Source organism: Wyeomyia smithii, chromosome 2, assembly GCF_029784165.1.
Source record: "Wyeomyia smithii strain HCP4-BCI-WySm-NY-G18 chromosome 2, ASM2978416v1, whole genome shotgun sequence".
Lineage (NCBI taxonomy): Eukaryota > Metazoa > Arthropoda > Insecta > Diptera > Culicidae > Wyeomyia > Wyeomyia smithii.
In genome coordinates, this window is record NC_073695.1 from 52,882,191 (window position 1) to 52,906,216 (window position 24,026).

The following is a 24,026-nucleotide window of genomic DNA, read 5'->3' on the forward strand; positions in this document are numbered from 1 at the left end:
ATTAATTCTACTTTCTGCGTTAAAATGCATCCACAAACCCCTCAAACGAAATTCAACGTTATCAGAAATGATGTTTGGCTTCGATTTAGTTGGGCTATAACTAAAGTGACCAGACAGTTAGGGCTTAAGCGCGGGACACCAATTCAATTCTTAGACGAGGAGGAGAGGGTTGTGTGGTTTGGTTTGAATACTTTTCTTCGAGATGATCATTGGTGGATTTTAATGTCACTCGATCCGAGCGAAATTTTGGGGGAGGAACGGTTATGGCATGGGGAGGTGATGACATTCAAAATCCAAATAGTTTTGAAAGAAAAATCTATGAAAAACATGGTACGTCTAAACGAACGCATGTCACTGTAGTAGGGTGGCAATGACTTGACTTGTATGGGAAAAATTTGATGTTTGAATTTCGTTGTGCAGTAAGATTCAAAAGATTCGTATGAACAATTTTCTTTAACAATTTTCTCATACAACACAATTGGACTTCGAAAAGTTATGCCTCAAAGCGGCCCAAGTTTCCCTATTTTAACTGATAAAGTTCATAAAATGTTCATTTCGATATCAAACTGTAACTGGGACGGTTGTCGGTATCGAATTTTTTAATGTCAAATGTTTTAAAAATGCAAAAACAGCAGGAACTGATGTTATCTAAAAAATCGAAAAATTGACTTTCTGGGCTTTTTTCGAGGAAATTTTTGGGCTGGAAAACTCTCCGTTGGCCCAACTCGGGAATTTCTAAGTCCCACGAAGTCGTTTTATCAGGATAACACCAGATCCCGACGTTTCATGTATTTTTAAGACATTTGGCATTTAAAAGTTCGATACCGACAACCGTGCCACAGTGGAGCACTTTGAACATCAAACCTGGTCAGAATTATTTTGAAGGTTTTTCGGACTAAAAATATATCATGAATCGAAAATACTGTATAATTATTAGTTGTGACTGAAAATTTTCATGGAATAATTCATCTTTGATTAATTTGTTACTATTCAGATGATGTAGGGTAGGAAACGGCTTAAGCAGTAGCGCCTATTTTAATCAGTCGAAGAAAACAGGCCTCAAACTCTTGCATTTTGATCAATATCGACAATTTCAATTATGGAAACGAAAACTTTGATTGTCTAGCTGTCTTACGAATATAAGAAATACCGTTAATCACAAAGAAATCAGTGAACTATTGCAATTGAAACAAATTGACCTATATTGCAGCCATTCGGGAGCCACTCGGGTGCTGAAAAAAACGCCTGCAAAACAGATGAAAACTGCTTAAAATAGGTTCGGGGTGATTGGAATAGTGTCCCTCGAATGGTAACTTTGATTGATGATTGTTAAAGTTTGCTAACTTAGTTTTACAATCTGAAAACAAGTTCTGACAGAGAAAACGATAGAAAACAGATTGATATACTACTGTTTGAGTTTCACCCAACACATTTCGAGTATTTCGTCTGAATACACGGGCGGTTCCTAAAGCTGCTTAGAATATGTTCCCTACATAAACATAAAAAAAATAAACATACCCTAGTTCAGATTCAATGTAATTTTTTTGTCGACAATAAATGACTGAACCATTATGAATGAAACAAAACTATTATTCGTATTATCTGAGTACTCAAAAGAGTCTGAAGAGTCCTTAGTTTGATCATCATTGTCCGTGTACGAACATTTCACTCGCAACATTTGCATTGCTTCAGACGAAAAAGAATGCCCGTTTTTTTTTTTTGGATTTTGGCCTAGAGCTCATAATCAAAGGATCCAAATCCATTAGCAACCTGTTGAAAATGTCTCAAAACACTCATTTATTACAAAAAACATAAAACACTACGTTGTACTTGATTGTTTTGAAAAACAGTGAACAGTACGGGAGCATCGAATGCATCAACAGACAACTAAAATTTTATCGATTTCAACCAGCTGTAGCAAAGGTTAACAATACTTCTGGACGCTCATGACTTTTCAAAAGATTCAGTAGGTATCACACTTCATAATAAGACCATGCAGATCATGGTTAATAAACTTTTGCTTTTTTGACTTTTGATCAGGTTTTTACTTGAAGGACTCCTATATGCGTCTCATAGAAAATATGAGACATCTGGTGGTTCAATATTTTGAAACCGCGGAACTTTTCAACGGCGCGTATTACACTTAAGATGAACGCAGGACATTTCGCGGGACGTTTTTCTACGCGGGACATTTTGTTAAAACGCGGGACTGTCCCGCGAAATGCGGGACGTCTGGTCACTTTAGCTATAACCCAACGAGCGGGAGCCCAACTTAAACGTAGCCCAACTAAACATAGCCCAACGAGCGAAATTTGACTGTATTTCAAAAATAAATATAAGTTTTCTGGTTACACTGTTCAGGTCGAATATTGGCAAGTGGAAACTAACTCATGCTTTCCGTCGACACAAGTTCTCTAACTACAAGTGAAAAATAAAAGTGCAATATTAATTAGTTAGAAAAAATCAGCGGTAGACTTCACTATCTTATTTTCGCTGACATATCTAACTTTTTATGTCATCAACTTCCTCATCAATTAATATGGAAGCGTGTCAATAATTTATACAAATAAGACGGGAGCTTCAGAGCCCATTGGGCCAGTGAATACAAATCTTGAAGATAAGTTGTTTAATTCATTTGTTTGCCAAAGCTCAGAATTTCTGCATTACCTGTATGTATTTGTTTGTAAAGTCATTTGATTCATGCTGCTCTAGAGAATGCGGATAGATACCAGATAAACAACAAAAAGTCGGCACATCAAATTTTTATTGCTGGAAACCACCAAAATTTTGCTGATTTTTGGTTTGCTGTGCTTCCAGCAATCTGTTCAGCAAAATGAAATTTGCTAATTATTCAGTAATGCTCAATTGCTTAAAAGTGACAGGTCGTTTGCTGCATGTTCAGTAGAACAAAATACAACTTGCTGGTTATCAGCTATGACAATTTGCTGTTCATTCAGCAAAGCATAAATAAATTTGCTGGTTAACCAGTTAGTTCAAGGGAACCATGTTTCCGTCAGGCACCAGATTCCATCCGCCCATCGGTTCATAGGCAAATTACTGTTGTGCTAGAGATGTATGATTATCATTTCAACTTATAAGTTCATCTAGCCCAACAAGGACTTAGCTATGGTCCCATATTCGCTATCAGGGGCTTAGCGATGATCCCGTACCAGCTGCACAGCGATTTGGCGCGTTTTACTAATGACAGCTTGACGTAAATTTTTTGCCATATCAATTCTTTTGCTGGATTCCAGCAAATATTCATTGACTGTTTTCTGTTCAGCAAATAGTCTGCTGTATTTTCGCGAATCACTGAATCGATTACTGGTTTTCAGTAAATGTAAGCATCAAAAATTCAAAAAATGATATCAGCTATTGTATCGATACTTCTGGTATCGATACTTTTTGACCGATATTTCGGGTTTCTCGATACCTTTGGTTCTTCGGGTATCGATACTGAAGTATCGATACTCTCCGTCGTATCGCCCAATGCCACGCTAATTTTAAACGCGTTTTTCTCGAAGCTATGATTTTTGAGTTCTGCCAGTGTTGCACGAAACCGACGTTATCTTCTCTTTATACATCTTGCAGTACTGAGAGCGGTTCATAATTTTTGATAAAAATGCATGAGACTACTGAAAAAAACTTCATGTATACTTCTTAGTCAATCATTTTGTTTAAATATACGAAACTGAATATTTAACAACTACCCACCGTACGGCTCCATAGTTTTATGTTCAAAATATCTCCCTATGCGCAACGATTTGCAAAACGAGACCCAAAGATCTGAAAAGTACAATAAATTTCCCATCGATTGTTGGCCATCCAATCGTTCCGAACTGTTTCACAAGATTGTACGGTAGAACTGAAATTATAAATACATACATGTTTTTTGACTTCCCTGCAATATATTTTACCCCGATGGAGAAATTAGTTGTATTTTTTTCAAGTCTTGAAATTAACCAAAGAGCACATAAATTTCCCTTCAAAATAATACTTGTTGAATCAAAATCGGATCAAAACTGAGGGAGTTACAGGTGTTTGAAGTTAAGCTAAAATTGGGATAAAACTTTGGGAAAAGGTCATTTACAGTTTGAGAATCTTCGGAGAAATGCAAAACATCAAAAATATTTACATGAAAAATCAGGGTTTTTTCGGCTTCCGACCGCTTTGCTCTGGGCTGGTTAATTGGCGACTCCATCGAATCAACAGTGAAAGGAGGCGCACGGTTAACGTTCGGGTTGAAGTGGGTGGGAGGCTTTGATTCGTTTTTGAAATAGCTAGAAACGCCAAAATTTACAGGTATGATTGAATAGCATGGTAAGATTTCCATTTTTCACCAGATTGCATATTTTTTTTATTCGGATTTAAAGAACTGAATGAAGCGATGATGATATAAAATTAAACTAAATGTGGGATTCGAACCAACAACTTCTAATCTCCAGTCAGATGCGTTTCCGATTACACCACCGTAGAACGTTGAAGACGTAGTTCTAGTATCGCTTTATTTGATAACTGCCTAATGTTTTTACACCCTCTGTGGAAGTTACAATGTCTTCTCTGTGAGAGATGGCAGCATGGACGTCCGTGTCACAAACTTTGTTTTTTTTTTTCTTTCTTTTTTGGCTCTAAGTAAAGCCATGCTATTTTCAATTTAGTTTCAAGGAGTGAATATACCAATCAAGATATAAAACTAAAATAACTCTTTAGCGTTATGCCATGGTGTAATCGGAAACGCAACTGACCGGAGATTAGAAGTTGTAGGTTCGAGTTCCGCCTCCTGAACTATCTTTTTCGTAGTTTCTACTATCATATTTTTCAGTTGACGGAAATGTGGGTTCCGGTTATTCCATTTAATAACCGCTGCTAGACTAGCAACCTATTTCAGTTCCCACTAATTAGAAGCCGCTGGGCTAGCAACCTGAAATATAGCATTTCTTATGTAAAATTGGTCAATAAATCGATTGGTGATGGTTTCATTTTATGCAGGGCACTTTTTTTGCGTATTTTCGGAAGTATAGACCTTTTGCCGTGCCTTGCACAGGATGAAACTATCACCATTCGATTTATTTACCAGTTTTACATAAGAAATGTTATATGTCAGGTTGCCAGCCCAGCGGTTTCTAATTAGTGGGAATTTAGGTTCATTTTTTCTCAGTTTGCATTGCTAGGGTTAAGATATTCGTACAAATTCTCAATATATTCGTTTATTTATTAAACGAAACTGCTTTGCAAACTGCTATCGCTGTAAAAAGCAAAGTTTCGGTGCTACATTCCGATTCGGAACTCGACCTTCTGTTTATTATACACAGACTTCGCAGCCAACTGTTAAGAGTACAGGACAATTGCGGGGCTAGCGCTCGAACCTACTGACACCAACTGTTTCTCCCGAGCCGAGACTCAAACCTACGACGACTGGCTTGTTAGGCCAGCATCGTACCTCAAGACAAACTGGGAGGCTGTAATCGCTGTAAAACTGTATTACAAAAATCTGGCATCCGTATGTCATCGGTATGGTCTTGGAATGAAAATGATGGCAAAATTGTCGAATGGTACCATTTATATCAAGGTTTCATCAGTTACTTGGAAAGTGGGCGGAGCGCAGCAGAATAGGAAATGGCAAGGAAAGTAAATCATTTTGGAAAGCCGCACCGGCCGTGACCGAAGTATTAAAACTAAGAAAAAAAGGCAGAATTCGATTATAAGCTTATTTGCATGACGTTTTGTGACAGGAAGAACTCAACTAGCCACTTTGATTACATTTTTTTGGCTAGAGGCACCAAAATTCAAAGGAATGGTTGAATAGCTATAATCCTCCTATTTTTACGGTTCGGTTGCTCTTATTTTGTTGACCAGTGTAATCTGATAAAAAATGACGGAAATATAAGCGCTCAAACTCTGATCACTTTTTCCATGGTTGAATTTCTAGTTTCTCGAATTCAGGCACCTAACTTCCAGTTAGACGTAGTCCCACGTCAAAAAAAAAAAACACCAATAGCACAAAGTGACATCTTAAGCCCATAGGATTATCTGTAAAAGTTCAGCCAGATCCAAGATATTCAATTCAAATGGTTGCCCAATATTGTATGGAGTAGCACACAACCTAAAAGATTTTGTGTAATGAAGATATGCATGCCTTTATTCTGCTAAAAAATTTTTAGTGTTTTTTGTAGAAAGCGATTCATTGAAAAAGAACTCGAGATCAGGGTGGTGACATTTTACAAAAACATGCTTCCCAGCTGCATTGTTGTAATAGTTAGGAATCACAATATGTTTCCTCTTTTTCTATTTAGGCTGATACAAATTTCGAATTCTTTTTATGTCCAAGGTTATCAAAGTTAGCAAAGTGGGTGGCAAAAAATAAATAACACCGAGACGAAAAAAAAAGAAATATCTTTGATCAAAGTTTGTGTGCAAGTTATGACGTTTGTAACTTGCACTAAAATAAATGTTGAAAAATAACACTTTATTATTATTATTATTTATTTCGCTTGTCTTTTGACGACACTCTCGCTGTCACTGAACTTGTTTGTTGCTAAATAAAGCATTTATGCTGTCGGAAAACCAATAGAATGAACAAAACGGTGTGAGCTTTTCTTTTTCTTCCCCTTCCAATATTCAAGATTTTTGAAGGGGGCGGGGGGGGGGGTGACATAAAATGAAAATAAAATTTGTAACAGCTCTATCAGCATTGTTTCAGTTAGTACTTCATTCTGCTATTTTTAAGAGTGTGCGAAATTCACTTGGGGTTTGATTTGATTTTTTTTTACATTTCGAATGTTAAACTGAATCAAAACAGAGTTATGTAACGCATTTGGTTCACGTATGAAAACTTAAGAGTTGACGTTTAAAAATAAAACACGTCGTCATAAATTGCATGCAAGCCTGAGGAGTGAGATATTGAGCTTGTATACGCAATCTTTGCATGCAAACCTTTCGCATCGACATGATTTTGTGAATCCATTGCATTCGAACACAAGTGTTAACACTCTGTTTCTTTGCTTCAATGCAACTTGTGAATGATGAAAGAATTTGAATGCAATAAAAGACGGCAATTAGGATCCCTGCTTGGGCATTTATGTGGCTAGAGCGCAATACCCAGGTGTCTGGTTTAAATCCCATCACTGAACAGTCATCGGTGATCTTTTGCTTGCAAACAACTGATTTTGTTATTGGCTCAGATTACCTTAACTTGAAATGGCTAGACGAGGGCAGCAGGAACTTATGCACTATACCATTAATATATAAATAAATGTCAAGATAACGTAATTCGAGTCAGCTGGTATAATTATAATATTTTGGGTGTGTTTATGTTGTCAACTTACTAGTTTAGCGAAAATATCGATAGCACATTTTGATTGCCAGCCGAATAGTTTCTTCTTTTTGTTTTTGTTTTTACAGGTTTGTTTTAGATATTTTAGTTTTCATATGTTAAATTTTAGGTTCCAATATTTTTTCAATAAAGGTGTAGGTATTTTCTTTGTTTCCTTATTCTCACTTTTATTCTCTTACGAACATATTTAGAATAAAAAAATATGAATATGAATTTCAATTTCAGATGTTAGAAAAAAAGATTCGAAAGGGAGAGGGGTGTGAGAAAAATCTTATAATTCTATATTTCAAAGGAATAGGGGTCGAAAATTCCAAAGAAAGCCCTTACGTAATTTGCGCCGCTTGATTGCTTGTGGAAAAATATCCCTCATCAGCACTCGAATCGTATCCTGCAATCATCGATGGAAGTCTATTTACGTGATATAATTTCATTCCCCAACGATCTGCAATTTATGTTCCACCAAAAGTTGAAGCTTTTTCATGCTAGCGTTTGCTTTTACGCCGGTGAAGAAAACAAGCCTCCACCGCCGTCAAGTAGAAGCCTACGATAGGTTTTCCCATACAAATTCCACGTTATATCCCGAGTTTCGCCGAAAAAAGGGTGGCATGCTGATGTGAAAACGTTACCAAAATGAGAAAAAAAATCGATTATTCCACATATATATGTACGAGCCTTTGTTTTCGCCGCAATCGTTCTCCTCCTAAGTGGGGGTGTGAATATTAGGGTACATAACAAATAATCCCGCTGTTCAGGCGACTGCGGGAGTGTCTTTTGCATGCAATAAACTCACCATGGCAGGGATCATTCTGGGAGACGATAGGGTGGGGAGTCCATTCTACCGCATACTTTACCCGCCGTCGAGAAAGCGCAGTGAGTTCGTGGAAAACGGAAAGGTTTTACGGGAAAGTAAGGGATTACCGTGTACGAAACGAGGCTTGCTATGAAATTTGCTTTTTAAAGTGAATTTGGTTGCGTAATGCCTAATATTCCCAAAATAACAATGTCAGTTGAGGGGGATTTACAATAAAGAAAGGAAATTAATTTGGATAGAATTGTTTATCGTTAATTGCCTCTTATTGCTTTTTTCACCTGAATATATTAAACGAGTTCTGAGGAACAGACTCGAAACTCGATCGAGTACACTCATATAATCCAGTGACCTTTTCTAGAATGCTCATTACACGCTGCCGTCACGGTTCTTTCAGAGTCGTTAATCTCCAATTCGTTCCGGCGTATCGTTGCTATCGAATTCTGCCACCCTGAACATGTGCTTCAGTAGCATCAAATATTGTTTTCTTCGCCAGCTAGCATTTTTTTCCTAACTCGGACAAAATTGATACAGTGAATCTAGAAAACACCCTCTCAAAGTAGCAAAAACTCCACTGCGTTCTGATCGACCCACACGCGATGAATTATTGATAATTGAATAAATAAATAAACGAATTCAATGGAACGAATATTGCGCAGCTTGCGATTGCGATCGGAATGAGGGAGGGAACCAAAACGAATATTTTGAACTGTTTGGCTTTGAGCGCAGTGAATAATTGCAGCGGAATTCACGTTCCGATGGACACAGCGAGCAGCCCCCGGGGGTTACAGTGAGGTCAATGAATATTTTCATTCGCTGAAAGCTGGAACGAATCGGCTGGCCTCGACAGACCATTATGACCTTGTAAAGTGAAAAATGAGTCGCAAATTATCGGTGTTATCTGAGCGGAATCATATGGGGTCATATATGAAATCGCACTGCATAACGAACAAGGGTTCCACAATATATCAACCTCGTTCTGCTGCACATCAGTGAAATTTATATTCTGCATGCAGCGAACTGGCAGGAATTCTACCCTTGTCCTCTATGTTACTGCATGATGTCACTGTTTGCTGCAGAACTTCTGCCACAACTGCAAGGATTCGGCCTTTCAATGGCGACCCCTGCCAATTGCATGCTTTCATTGTCAAAGAAACGAAACTCGTAAAATACAGCCTGAAGTCGGGTTGGTACACAACTTTTTTCCCCCTGGTAACCAACAAGGCACTCGTGGCAGAACAAGCTTAAGCTCGATTAGGTTGATTGACTGCCACCGGTTGCTGCTTCGTATTAATTGAAATCGAACATGTATTTTCCTAATGTTGCATGACCGACGCCCACCACTGGAATCCATGTCAGGGAGGGCAAAAAAACCAGCATGGAGATAGTGTACGGTCGTATCTGGTTGCTGCTGGTAACGGAAAATCCAATGTGCAAAGACCCGTGTTCCTAGGACCGTCCCACACGAACATCTCGACAAGCTTGTGGTACATAATCAGTCTTAGTCTGAAAAATACCTCTCTGTTCAGAAACCCTAAGGGTAGATTTTCTTTGCTGCTTTCGAAGTAATTTTGCTTCGACGGCTGTTTGAACATTGCTGTAAGATGCTTCCGTATGTAACTACTGTTAACGTTACGATCAGCATTGATAAGTAAGATGCAGCGTAAGAGGATTGAGAATTTTCAATTCGACTGACACTAAACCAACTTAAGAGGTCTTCGCATATTAGAGACCGTTCCCGTAATTGTTATTATACTGCAGAAGCGAATTATTCGTTTAGTTTCAATCTAATCTATAATGGAGAAATTAACTACGATTCAATTTGAAAATTTTATAAATGAAGCTGAAGGCCTCGAATAAATAAGAAATGATTTTTAATTATAAACGAAGATTAACAGCGTCACTATCACCTGACGATTATCAATTGTGAAAGACAATGAGCGCTGACGGAGACGCGGGGCTTCCATACGATACTTCACGCATACAGATGAAAGAGGGAGTTGTAAAAAGCGTGACGATATGAAGCAAAGGATGCCAATCTTTGCTTTATTTTACTGATTTTGTGTTTTAAATTAAATCTTCGCATTTTTTGTACTTCTTTCAAAATTAATGATTCAATGATTAATCCACATGGAAGTGATATGAGATTTTTTTTTATCAGTGTAATAGACAGTCAGTGCTTTTAATAAAGCTGTAGCAAATTTTAAAAAATATAAATAGTTTTATATAGAAAGTTCATTCAAACCATAATTTCCAATATAATTTTTTTCCGCGATTTTATACGTATTCTGTATCACAAAGTTAATAATCATACATAAATACATATAATTGCTGATTATATTAGCTCATTGTAGTTCAAAACAAAAAACAGAAATGCAACCTCACTACCGCAACGTTGACGTAGTAATCAAAGTGCTACCGAATTTCAATTTGCATACGACATCACTGAACAGGGATGGACCAAACACTATGTGGGACAACAAGTTTCAACAGTCAGAGAACATTTCACTTTTAGTTCTAGCACAAAACGAGAAAATATTATAATTTCAATTCACTTGTTTGGTTGTCCTAAAACGAACAGTTTGTTGTTCAATTTAAAACCGGATTTGATGCGGATTTGATTGCATTTCTGTACGGGAATTATGGTAAATTTGCGTATGACGAAAGCATTGAATCATCTGCTCGACAGGTTGGAAAAAAGTAAAATATTTTACAATCTTGTAAACATTTGATTCAAATAATATTACCAAATCTCAATGAGGCACTATGAAAACTAGATAAGGCTGGCAGATTATGATTGCCAGCACCCCAAAAACGTTTGTGTGTTGCCAAAATACGGCAAAGCTTCAAACTGGAGGGAATGTTGGCCAATGCACCTCCACCGATGCTGCCGTTACCACAAAAAGGCAGGTTTTTGATAAAGGAAGTGCCATCCACTGCTTCTTAGTTCGGATCGTGGCCATCCACTAGCAAAATGATTGCTTTCAGCAGAGACATACTTTTATGTTGCCGAAATAATGCATTCCCGGTTTACAAGTTATAGAATTCTGTTGACCTTGCTGGGGAAGTCAAGCAATAGGCGACCAATCAGGGGTGGAGCTTTAGGCTCAAATCTAGCCATTCCTGTGAATTTTGGCGCCTCCAACCACCAACATTTTTTCAGAGACTTAAATGAGTTTTCTCGTAAATATAACATTGAAGCGACGAACCCGGCGAGCAATTATTATGCGAACTCCCACGTAAGTTGACGCGTTTTGGCAATGGCTAGGGTACCAAAATTCACAGGAATGGTTAAAAAGCTAATGTCTTTCTAGGGCAGCTATTTCGAGCTTTAGGGCAGCATTTTTTTTCGCTTTTGTCGATCAGTGTAATCCGTTGATAGCGAAACAAGCTTTTGCCATTTGAAATTAGCCATATTGTTCGCTTTTTCTGCTCTTAGATTTTCATTATACCCTCTTATGTAGCCGAATTTTGTGAGGACTGTAGCTCTACGTGAAATGTTTTTGATCCATTACCGGTATTCCAAGGGTTGATTGATCTTTAGATTACTCATACAACAACAACTATATCGCACGCTTAGCCTGAGGGCTAATAGCGGTCTCGATCAACTAGATTAGTTAAGAGAATTCGTTATCGATACTGTTTTTGGCACATTTGCATGTGTAGGATAAGTACTACCAGGGCTGTCATTCGCACACTCATTGCGCTTAGTGTGTAAATTTTACGTTGAAGACTGTTTCTCTTCAAGCAAATCAGTTTACTAGCAGCAGGCAGCAGCAGCGGACATCAATACCAATGGCAGTAGGCGAAGTGAAGCAGCAGCGGGCAACAGCGGCGGCGGTAGTGGTTAGCTGCCTACCACTTTCAGTTCGGCTTCCCTTCGATCTGAGTTGGACCCCACCAGCGGTAATCCAATTCAGATATCGTTGGGTGAATACAACCCTATATACCTATATAGAGCGTGTGGCTAGAGTGCGTGGCTTGCTATATAGCGTGCGTGGCTAGCTGTATAGCGTGTGTGTATGTTTATAGCGTGTATGCATGTCTGTAGCGCGTGTGTGCATGTTTATAGCGTGTGTGGCTTGCTATATAACGTGCGGCTAGCGTGCGTGGCTTTCTATATAGCGTGTGGCTAGTGTGCGTTGCTTGCTATATAGCGTGTGTGGCTTTCTATATAACGTACGTGGCTAGCTGTATAGCGTGTGTGTATGTTTATAGCGTGTATGCATGTCTGTAGCGCGTGTATACATGTTTATATCGTGTGTGGCTTGCTAAATAGCGTGCGTGGTTTGCTATATAGCGTGTGCGTATCTAGCGTGTCTGTGCATGTTCATAGCTTGTGTGGTTCGCTATATAGCGTGTGTGGCTAGCAGTATAGCGATTGAAATTTTTAAATATATAATTACTAATAAATCACCTCATGTAGAATTATAACTGTAAATCGTGTAAACTGTAAATAAAAAATTTGCCATGTTGAAAAAAAATTATTCAGTTGTCAATAAATGGCATTGACAAACACAATTAACCTCAAAGTTTATCTGGAGAATTTCTGAGCTAGTGAGCCTGAATCACATAATTTTTCGCGCAAAACTTACTAATTTCAGCAATCAGTTGTAAAATTATCTACGCTATCGTAAAATGCAGAAAATTGTTATTTGAACTGTTATATCATAGATGGGGAATGCCCTATTTGCCCTTGTAAATAACCTATTTAAGACAGCCTCAAAACAATTCAATTTCATTCTTGTTTTGAATACGGCAGCAAGTGAAACCGCGGTGCCGGTTACAGAGGTAAACGTCATCTGGACCAAAGGGACTATTAACCCTTTATAAGGCAGTGGCAACTATATTGCCACCCACAAAATTTATTTTTTTTCGCTGCACTAAGAATATTGTTTTTGAATTTGGCTTAACCAAAGACATTTAAAGGTGTTTTAGAACACTCCAGTTTTTTCTAGAAGTGCTAGAAGTGTACAATATTGATTTTGGGATCATTTTTATGTGAGCAAACCGCGATTTTAGACCGTCTTTAGGAAATTCATTTTTATATTTGTGAAACTCTAACAAATTGGTAAGTTTTCGACCAGGAACTTTCTATTCAGGACCTACTGTGTTAGACTATGCAGTTTTTTCGTTAAAATACATGGTGCATTGGACGACAAATCTCTTCCTAAAAATTGTTCTGGATACCACTTGAAAAATCCTTTACTTCGATCTTTTCCATGCAAAATAATTGAAGTCCTACAGTTACATTCGAATTACTATGATTTTTAATTTCTTATAATTACAAAAAATCAAGCTTACAATGCAGCTGCAAAAAAATGCTTCCAACGTTTTTGGGGTTAACGGGCAGTGGCAACTATATTGCCACCAATTTTTTCAATTGATTCAATAGTGAATTTCTTAACAAAGGTATATTTGTGTTATTCTTTCTGTAAGGAAAAGTAGTTTTCAGTAGTGTAGTTTTCACGGCCTTATAAAGGGTTAAATTAAATAAACCCAATTGAGTGTATTCCCAAACCAATTCCAAGAAATACATTGGCATAAGACAGGCTGTCGTATTCTACGTTACCTCTGCGGTCGTGTCTTATAGACAACCTCTTCAACTATTTCAAACCGTTGCCATTCTGCGAAGAAAAATTCTAAAAATATAATCATGTGTACTTCACTACCTGGCCGTTCCGTAGCAACGAACCTCATGGACTTCACATCAAACTATATCGCTGAAATTGAACGCAAAGCGCAAGTCGATGTTATTTACACCGATCTAAAAGCAGCTTTTGATCGCATCGACCATTCTATACTGCTGAAAAAAATATTGCGATTGGGAGCATCGTCACGTTTCGTCAAGTGGTTGGAATCATTTCTGTGTGATAGAACGTTGCAGGTTAAGCTCGGCGCGACTGTCTCTACTTCCTTCACGAACAAATCTGGTGTACCGCAAGGTAGTAATCTTGGGCCACTACTTTCATTTTTTTCAACGACGCGGCTAGCGCTCCAGGAATTGGTTGCAGACTTGTTTACGCCGATGATCTGAAAATTTATTTGACGATTCGTAATATTGAAGATTGTTACCGTTTACAGTCCCTACTGGACTGCTTCGTGACGTGGTGTAAACTAAATGCCCTGACACTGAGCACTCAGCAAAATGTGAAGTGATTACATTTCACCGGATTCAATCACCGATAATTTTTACGTACGCAATTGACGGAATGGCGCTAAACAGAGTCGATCACGTAAACGATCTTGGCGTTATCATGGATCAAAGATTGACTTTTGAAAGAGACCGCACAACGATCGTTTCTAAAGCCACTAGACAACTTGGTTTCATCGCAAAAATTGGACGTGATTTCAAGGATCCTTATTGCTTTAAAGCGTTGTATTGTTCTTTAGTGCGTCCCATACCGGAAAATGCAAGTGTGGTTTGGACCCCGCATCAGCTGTCTTGAAATCTCAGATTAGAACGTGTGCAGAGAAGATTTATCCGTTTGGCTTTGAGAGATTTACCCTGGCGTGATCCAGTTAATCTTCCACCGTATGTAGATCGCTGTCGTTTGTTAGGACTTGATACGCTTGAAAGACACAGCAGGTATTATTCGTTGCTAAGATTTTAATTGGCGAAATAGACTCACCGAAATCGCTATCCACGATGAATTTTCGCGCTTCACATCGCATGCTGAGATGCTACTAAATACATTCCACCGCACGAACTACGGTTACTACGAGCCTGCAGCATACATGGTTAGAATTTTCACAAATGTTGAACATCTTTTTAACTTTGGTGCATCCACACATATTTTTAAACAGAAAATTGTTAGACTAAGCTTCTTTTAACTATCGATTCATTAAAATAACTGTCAGATGATGCTATAAACAAATAAACAAACAAATAAACTAGCGACACTTATGTAGATAATGAAAAAAAAATGTTTTGGTTATAGGTGGAGTTGGGCACGACTTCTGTAAAAAAATTCACGAAAAAACCTTGTTTTTTGAGCATTTAGTAGATATAACCCCTTAATTTCGTGCGCTGGTTTATTTGAACGACCTTCTCATGCCTAATAATACTCTGCAGCCAAATATTTTCATTAAACTAGCCAGTACTCAAATTATCAGTAATGATTGCTGGTTGCACTGTTTCAACCAGTGCAACCTTCTGAATAACATTATCAATACCAGTAGAATCAACGTGGCAATACTAACACCAGTGGTATCTTTTTAAGTGTAGTAGTTTGGAGTTGATTTGCGTTATGCTTAACACGCAATCATTGTACTGGTTCCAGACTACATCAACAATTGCACTAAAAACGCTCAATTTTGTACTGCTTTCGCACCATCCAACTTTTGCGTGTACCGGGGCCTGAAAAAGTCATCAGACGACAGTCTTGCTTTGATTTTGACATATGACGGGCTAAAACAGTGAAGAAAACGAATGATTTTCAATTGGAAACAAAGGCTAACAGCGTCACTATCGCCTGACGATTTTCAGTTAAAAATAATTTTGTGTGCTGATAGAGATAGAAGACATCATGCGTTTAGGAGCTAGGACAATCCTGCAGATATGTGATGCAGGGGAGAAGGGAGTGGGGATTTAAGTTGTGTGGCAGCACAAGAAAGATGTGTTATGTGTTTTCAGTTCCTTTCTCTAGAATAGAGGAGCAGAGGGGAGATTAATTGTCATCCAAATTTGCGTGCCGTTATTTTAGAGGTTTTTGTCGACCGAAACACGCAAAGAGCATGATCAAATGTTTTTACAACAGGTATCAGACTTATATTATCAAATATTGCGCTATTTTCGCATAATATTGATGTGGTTTCACTCCATCCAACTTTGTGGAAACTGCCGTTAAATATGTTAACAATCGCTCTAAATATGGCGTTCAACAGTCGAAGTGCTTTACAAATCGCTAACTAACTGCTGTTGAATCAATGCAGAATGTACAACGCTAAAGTACTCTAATTTTTTTATGTGTGCGAAAAATCCAATTCAACAGAAGCACGTGCTCTGATGAATGGTGCCAATTAGTCTTTTTTTTCGTTCTGACACGCCACGTTCAATTCAACCTTTTACTTCCGAGTGGAACTTTCTCGGCACTGCAGTAGTCGTCCCGTCGTTATGACCCGGACACTAAATTACATCCTCACCTGCCATAATTACAGCACAGATTTCAACTAAATGAATCTTTTGTCTTAAATACAACAGTAATTACGTTTGTCATAGCACTCCTTCACCAGGAGGGGATGAGTCTACAACATCGACGTCCTCCCCGTTGCCCTACACCTCACACCTCACAAACACCCGCTATCACCCAAACGACACCTACGCGGCACGAACACTTGGCTCGACGCTCTGTCGAGGGTGTCGGATAGGAAACCAACCTCCCAGCAATGACACGATAACTGACAGGCGTGAAGCAGTAGCCAGCAGTCCGATGGCGACAGCGGTAATAACATCGACAGTGCGAACCGAGCGCAGATTGTTTGTGTTTCTGCAAACCGCGATGTTTAGTGTGCATATGCGAAGTCGCACGTGTTTTTGCCGGCTTGGCGGTGTTGTTTCCACCGATGGCGAGCAGAGAAAATTGCAATGCTTTGGTGTAGCGAAATGAATGCATAACCACACACAAACATACACACACACACAAGTTGTGTGTAGGGCTGCATGTGTTTACGTATGTGTCTTTGTTCTGTACGGTGAATCGGTTGCAATAGTAGCTTCATGTTTGCACAGAGAAAACACAATTTGGCCTCATTTAGTCAAACAGTTTCAGTGAAAATTGGTCCCTCTGCACGCAAAGAGTATACACAGATGCACCGAGCTGCAGAAGGGTTTATAAATATTTATCACACCTACACGACCGAACGAACCGTAGATGAAGATTCATCGCTTTCTGAGCGATTTTGTCCTTGTTTCATTATCATGTTGTTTGTTCGGAGTATGTAGCACAGAGCAAACATTTCCTGTCTAATGAATTCCTAGCGCAAAAACACATGAAGGATATTTTGTTTTTGGTTGTGAAAGAAAAGATTGATGTTCTGGATTTTTATCACGCGCCACCAGCGGCCTTTCAAATCAATAAAATAAAAAAAGCCATCTGCCATAGCAAGCAATATTATGTATAACTATAAAAAAACTATATTATGACTGCACTAAACCGCGCCCGGTTGGACTCAATTTCCAGACGGGAGATAAAATCATCTCGCCTAACTGCATGGAACAAATCGAACCAAATGACTTCGTTTTATTGATACCCAGAGAATGGATCGATTGATCATACGACTGGGTTTTTATTTAAACACTTTAGTTTTACTGTACAGAAGAATAAAACCACTTTTTCGAGTCGCTTAAACCGATTTCATATAAACTTGCTAACTATCAAGCTAGGAAAATGCTAAACTGTAAAGTGCACAGTCGAGGGGGAAAACGTTTTCACAGTAGCCAAAAGCTGTGAAACATTTTTCAACTCAACACCAAACACACAAACACCCATCAAACTTGGGAAGCGAAGTGAGCGAACAGAGTACGATTGTTACGCCCTCTTGTTCTGTAAAGTGGAACGGAAACTTACTCCTTAAGTACAAATGATTTTTTCGGTTGTTGTTTTTCTGTTTTCCCCCAAGGCTTGGGCTGCGCCGGGTAACAACGGTACGGTAAAGGTACACCAAGTTTCAGCCGAACTGCTAAAATCGTGTATTTTCTCGTCAATTGACGCCTACTAGTGTTCAGGGGATACGAAAAGGTACTTTCCCACAGGCACTTCGGTCAGGCTCCGTTGATGCAAGAGTAAAGTGAAGGATTTGTGCTTGATAAGAGCCAGATTGTCTGTTCTTAACGATAATTCCCCTTACTGGAAAGGTCTCTCTGGTGATGACTTACGTTGCCTGCAGAGGTTTTTTTTTTTGCAGAACAGCAGTAGAAGCAGTTTTATTCTGTGAAGTGGTCGAAGATTTATATTATCCTCTAGAGTCAGACCCAACACTTTGAATATTTCAGTTCACCGCTCTGTACTGGAATATGGGTTTTGAATTTGATTCGATATTTGAAAGGTGTTCCCTTCCAGGTATGAAACGTATCATAAGGCCTATTTATTGACGATTAGCCTTCAGTGTTTGTGTCCTTTTATTGCGAACTGATCCCAGGGCTTAAGCAACGATTAATGTTCGTGCAGTTATCAAACAAGCTGCGATAATAAGACGAAACCATCTTCCGTTACTATGGCGCGTTTCAGTAGAGCATCATAGCATATATTAGAGATATTACGGTTAAATTGTGAAAGCATACTAAAAAACAATAGATAAAACTGACCTGACGAGAACAATAGACTAAACGAACTGACTATATTAGCGTTTAAACATTGAATGCATTGCATACATAGAGGATAAAGCAAATACTTCAACTAATACATCGCTCAGCGGTAAAAATTGATAATGAGATTCAATGAAAAAAAAATATGCAAACAATGAACCAATCACATGTGAGCATGTCTAGCACAGAGGAATATGAATAGACACCAACCATTTACTGTGACATTCACCATATCGGTATAAATAAAAATAACAGTGTCTCCTCGTCCCAACAGGTCTATTAATGTTTGCTTAAAGCCTATACGAACTTAGACTAATTTGATGTCTCAAAGGTAAAGGATTTACGAAAAGTTTTAAACAACCATTTTTTCTTGAACAATTAGTTAACCTGCTGTTATAACCCAACAAAAACTAATGTCTTGAAAGAAAACCTGCTGGTGAAGGCAACAGTGCCGTACAGCACAGATGGAGCAGAGCGACGATTCATATTCGTGTGCAATCGATAAAATATTGCATTGCTGTTACTGATGGTGATTAACAGTTTATCTCTTGAATATGGTTACCAGACAAACCATAAATTACTCAACATTTTTGTAATGGTTATAAGTAATAAGTTTATTTTTTCATTTTATCTCCGATGTTTTCTAAATAACCGGGAACGGTATAATATAGACAGAATAAATTCCTAAAAATACAAATTTATAAAAAAGTAAGAGCCGTCGATTTCTGATGAATTTTTTGTTCGTTTACCAAGATTTATTCAGAATATTTTTTTTACATTTCAACATTACCAGCTGGTATTTTTTTAATTTTTAACCTAACTAATAATAAACATATGTTACCTGTCTTCGTGATAAAGTGGATATTATTAATTGCAAATGAAAAAAAACTTGTCAAACAAAAAACAACAATGAATCATTTAAAATGTCAACTTCTGTTGGCTACTTCGAATATCACAACCGTAGTAAATATCACAAACCACAGCGAACCACCCCTGTCGGTATTCAACAACAATTGCTGCATGGGATGTCAGGGCGGTGCGATGACAAGCAACTGCATAAGTGTCATCAGCATCAGTACATCATCATCCCGGAGGTTGTTACGGACCGTTTTCGTGATGTTCCACCTGAGAAGAGCGGATTTCTTTGGCGCCGGTGGCTTCTAGAGCTGAACAAAACCAGTTAGACTGCAGAGGAAGGAGCCATTCTTATTCGCCAATCGCCCCAGGAAACATAGTTATCCAACGTAAATTAAAATACCCAAGATATGTTAAGTAGAAAATAAATCGTGTAGAAAATAAAAGTAGTTGCTAATATAAAATACGTGTAGAATAAATAGTTAAGGTAGTTTTTCGAACAGTGGAGTGTCATTTATTTAGTGACGGAAGGCCCAAGAGGCAACGCTGCTTCCATCGGCAGTATAGCTAGATTGCCGCTCACCAAGGAAATTGTTCACTTGCTTTCCGAATTTTGGATACAGTCCACTCACCAAGAAAAGGAACCACCCCCGGGAATTTTGGATCAGTTCTCAACATTTTGGTCCTTCGAGCCGGATCCTAGAGAGGATTCCGGAGGAATTAAAGCGATTAAAATACCGCGCATGGGCGCCATCGTTATTTTCGCATAATTGGAGGTATAAAGTGAACAATTACCCGCCATCGTGATCGCATAGGAGCAAAGGAGCGTCCTTTATTGGGCGATCTACTTTAGAGGAGTTCGGATTACACAATCGTCAACTAACCCAGCGCACACGGAGAGATTGATTGGTATCGCATCGACTGCTGTTTTCTCTCAGGTCAGCTTTTTTATGACACCAATTGTATATGTCCAGTCGAGGTTAGTATTTGCTCACTACAACCACACTTTTGATCGGCACGGTGGGGTTGATTGGATCAATCTATTGGAGTTTGTCGTTCTCACTGGCCGTCTGAGTGATCTTGCATTGTTAATGGGATGCGATCACTGATAGATTCGTGGCACTATTTTGGAAAATAGGTTGCAGCTACTGCTTTCTTAGGTCAGTTAAGCTGGTATATGTCCGGCCGAGGTCGGACAGTTTAAATTTTACTACAAAATAAATTTTCTTTCGACACTGTTTGAATGTGAATGATCGTCGCGCAATTGGAGTGAGAGACTGATAGAGCTTAATCGCAATTTAGGCGTTAAGAAAGGTTGGCACGTAAGAAGGCAGATGTGATATTGGAAATTGATCGCACTGTTCTTCTTTAAATTTAAATTGCTGTTCCGGTTAAACTGTTTTGTAGAGATTGCAACAAACCCTGTTTCTCCAGGTAAATATAGAATAGCTCTACAGTATATGTTCAGCCGAAGTTCGAGACTTCACAGATTATTACATCCAATTATTCGTTTTTCAAATCGCCCTGTCAAATCGTAAACGTCGCAATGCCGGCGACGACATCGACCAGTTCTAAAAAAGCCCCCGCGCTAAAGACGCTTCAAGCTAAATTGAAGTCGTTTCTAACCATGTTTAAGGATATCGGCGAGTTTGCACAAGCGTTCAGTGTTGAAACTACTGCTAGCCAGGTGACGGTGCGACTTGAGAAGCTAGAAGAGTTGTGGGAGAAGGTGAATGACGTCATCTTGGAAATCGAAATTCACGAAGACTATACGGCAGAGGATGAAGCTTATATACAGCAGCGGTCGGAGTTTGGCAACAAGTACTATGCGGTAAAATCGGCACTTTTGGACAAGGTTAAGGAATTGGAGGAACATCCGGCCATGAATACTTCTCTTCGCGCCAATGATACGACGCAGCAACCTACCGTTGAGCACGTTCGTCTCCCACAAATCAAACTTCAAACGTTTGATGGAAATATTGATGAGTGGTTGAGTTTTCGAGATCTTTACACTTCGTTGATTCACTGGAAGGCCGATCTACCCGATGTTGAGAAGTTCCACTACCTGAAGGGATGTTTGGCTGGTGAGGCAAAAGCGTTGATAGACCCACTATCTATTACAAGGGCAAATTACCAAACTGCCTGGGATACGCTTACAAAACGATATAATGATAGCAAGTTTCTGAAAACGAAGGCAGGTGCAAGCACTTTTCAAGCTACCTTCGTTAACGAGAGAATCTTCCGCTGAGTTGCAGGCCTTGTTGGAAGGCTTTGAACGGGTTGTTCAGACACTGGATCAGCTTATACAACCAGTAGTTTACAAGGATCTGCTATTGTTGGACATTCTATCCACACGATTAGATAACGCAACAAGACGTGCCTTGGAAGAATATTCTTCGACGAAGGAAAATGACACAGTGGAAGATTTGACCGAGTTTCTACAAAGGAGGGTACGAGTTCTTGGATCATTACACACGAAGCCTACGGAAGCCAAGCCAGAGTTTTCACGACAATTTAGGAAGGGTTTTACTCCAGCGCGTCATAGTCATAATGTTGTTCAAAACACAACGGGAAATTGCGTGGCGTGCACAGAGTTGCATCCGTTGTATTTATGTTCAGCGTTTCAGCGGCTTACGGTGTCTGCCCGGGATAAACTACTCCGGACGCATTCTCTTTGTTGGAATTGTTTCAAAAAGGGGCACAGGGCTTCGGATTGTCCATCAAAATACGTTTGCCGCATCTGTAAGGAAAAGCATCACACGTTGGTATGCTTCAGAGCTGAAAGCAACCATGCTGCTAAGGAAAGGATTAGCAAGGACAGTGGTGTAACCAAAGAGGTGTCATCGCAGGCGGCTAGTACATCGGGTACTCAAGTGTCTGCAAATGTATCTGGTCATAAAATATCATCAGTGCTGCTGGCTACAGCGGTCGAATTGGTGGAAGACGACCAAGGCTTTCGTTTTCCAGCGAGAGCTTTACTAGATTCCGGCTCCGAATGCAACTTTATGACAGTAGGATTGGCTCAAAAAATGAAACTTAAACGTCAAAGGTCTGACGTGGCAGTATGCGGAATTGGCGACTCGAGTACAAGGGTAAAACAAACAGCAAACACCACCATCAAGTCTCGAGTAACAGACTTCACGCGTAGAATGGAATTTCTACTGTTGCCTAAAGTGACGGCCAATCTCCCCATAACAAATGTGAATTTGGCTGGATGGCAAATTCCGACTGGTGTCGAACTAGCGGATCCAGCATTTTTCGTATCCAAGGCAGTAGACTTGGTGCTAGGCATACAGCATTTCTTTCCATTTCTTAACACCGGAAATGAGGTTCGGCTGGGAGAAAATCTACCGATGCTGACGGAGTCAGTCTTTGGATGGGTAGTTTCCGGTGCGGTGGATAATTTCCAACATAATTCGGTTACTTCTGCAATATGGCGGTCGGTCTGGAAGAATTATTAAGTCGGTTTTGGTCTTGTGAGGAGATTGGTCCTCCCACAAATTATTCTCCGGAAGAGTTACGCTGCGAGGAGCAGTTTGCTCAAACTGTGAAACGAGGTTGCGATGGTCGGTACACAGTTTCCCTACCCAAGGTTGAAGGCGCATTGGCAAAGTTTGGCGAGTCAAGGGACATCGCATTTCGGCGACTGCAAGGATTAGAACATAGGTTACTGAAGAACGTAGAGCTGCGGCAGCAGTACGATCAGTTTATGGAGGAATACCTACAACTGGGACATATGCGTAAGGTGGAAACGCGTTCCCTCGAGCAAGGAACTCGCTGCTGTTTACCACATCATCCGGTGGTTAAGCAAGAGAGTACTACTACTAAGGTCAGGGTAGTATTTGACGCGTCTTGTAAAACGGCAACCGGAGTGTCGCTAAACGATATATTACTGACGGGGCCAGTAGAACAGGAGGATCTGCGATCGATTATTTTGCGTAGTCGAACGAGGCAAATCATGTTAGTCTCTGATGTCGAGAAAATGTTTAGGCAAATTGAAATTAACGCAGCGGATAGGCCGCTTCAAAGCATCTTGTGGCGAACAGATAGCAGCAAAAATGCCGAAACATATGAGCTAACCACGGTGACGTACGGAACCAGGCCCGCACCGTTTCTAGCAACCAGGATTCTCAAACAACTCGCTATGGATGAGCGAACACATTTTCCTCTCGCAGCAAGGGCTGTGGATCAAGATGTGTAGATGGACGACGTTTTGACTGTGGTCGACGATGAGGAAACATCATTGAGGTTAAGAATGCAGTTAGAGGAAATGCTGCAGAAGGGCGGCTTTCGATTGAGGAAGTGGGCGTCAAATTGTCCCTCAGCCTTGCAAGGCATATCAGAGGACAATTTAGCAGCGGTATAGACCGAGGGATACCAACTGGATTCAGATTTAGCAGTAAGAACGTTGGGACTCATCTGGCATCCAAACACGGACGTATTTAAATTCCGGTTCAAGGTACCAGATTTAACTGAGGGCGAAACACTAACGAAACGCAGAATTCTATCGATCATCGCTACACTTTTTGATCCGCTGGGCTTGATTGGAGCAGTGATAACAACTGCTAAGGTGTTTATGCAGTTGCTGTGGTGCTTGAAGGATGAAAAGGATAACCGATTGGGGTGGGATCAGCCCCTACCAGTGAAGGTTCAAGGTGATTGGAGATATTTTCACGGTCAGCTACTATTGTTGAACGAGCTGGTGATAAGTCGTTGTGTGATTC

General features: G+C 39.5%; 2 protein-coding genes across 2 annotated transcripts in view; both read left to right on the top strand.

Annotated features, from left to right (window-relative positions):
• Nucleotides 1–24,026, top strand: part of LOC129725971 (zwei Ig domain protein zig-8) — a 264,625-nt gene that overhangs the window by 27,203 nt on the left and 213,396 nt on the right. The window lies entirely within an intron of this gene.
• On the top strand, nucleotides 20,849–23,503 carry LOC129719622 (uncharacterized). The gene is made up of 3 exons (XM_055671014.1): nucleotides 20,849–21,427; nucleotides 21,501–22,721; nucleotides 22,787–23,503. Exons 1-3 carry the CDS (start codon nucleotides 20,849–20,851, stop codon nucleotides 23,501–23,503), a joined length of 2,517 nt encoding a protein of 838 aa, XP_055526989.1.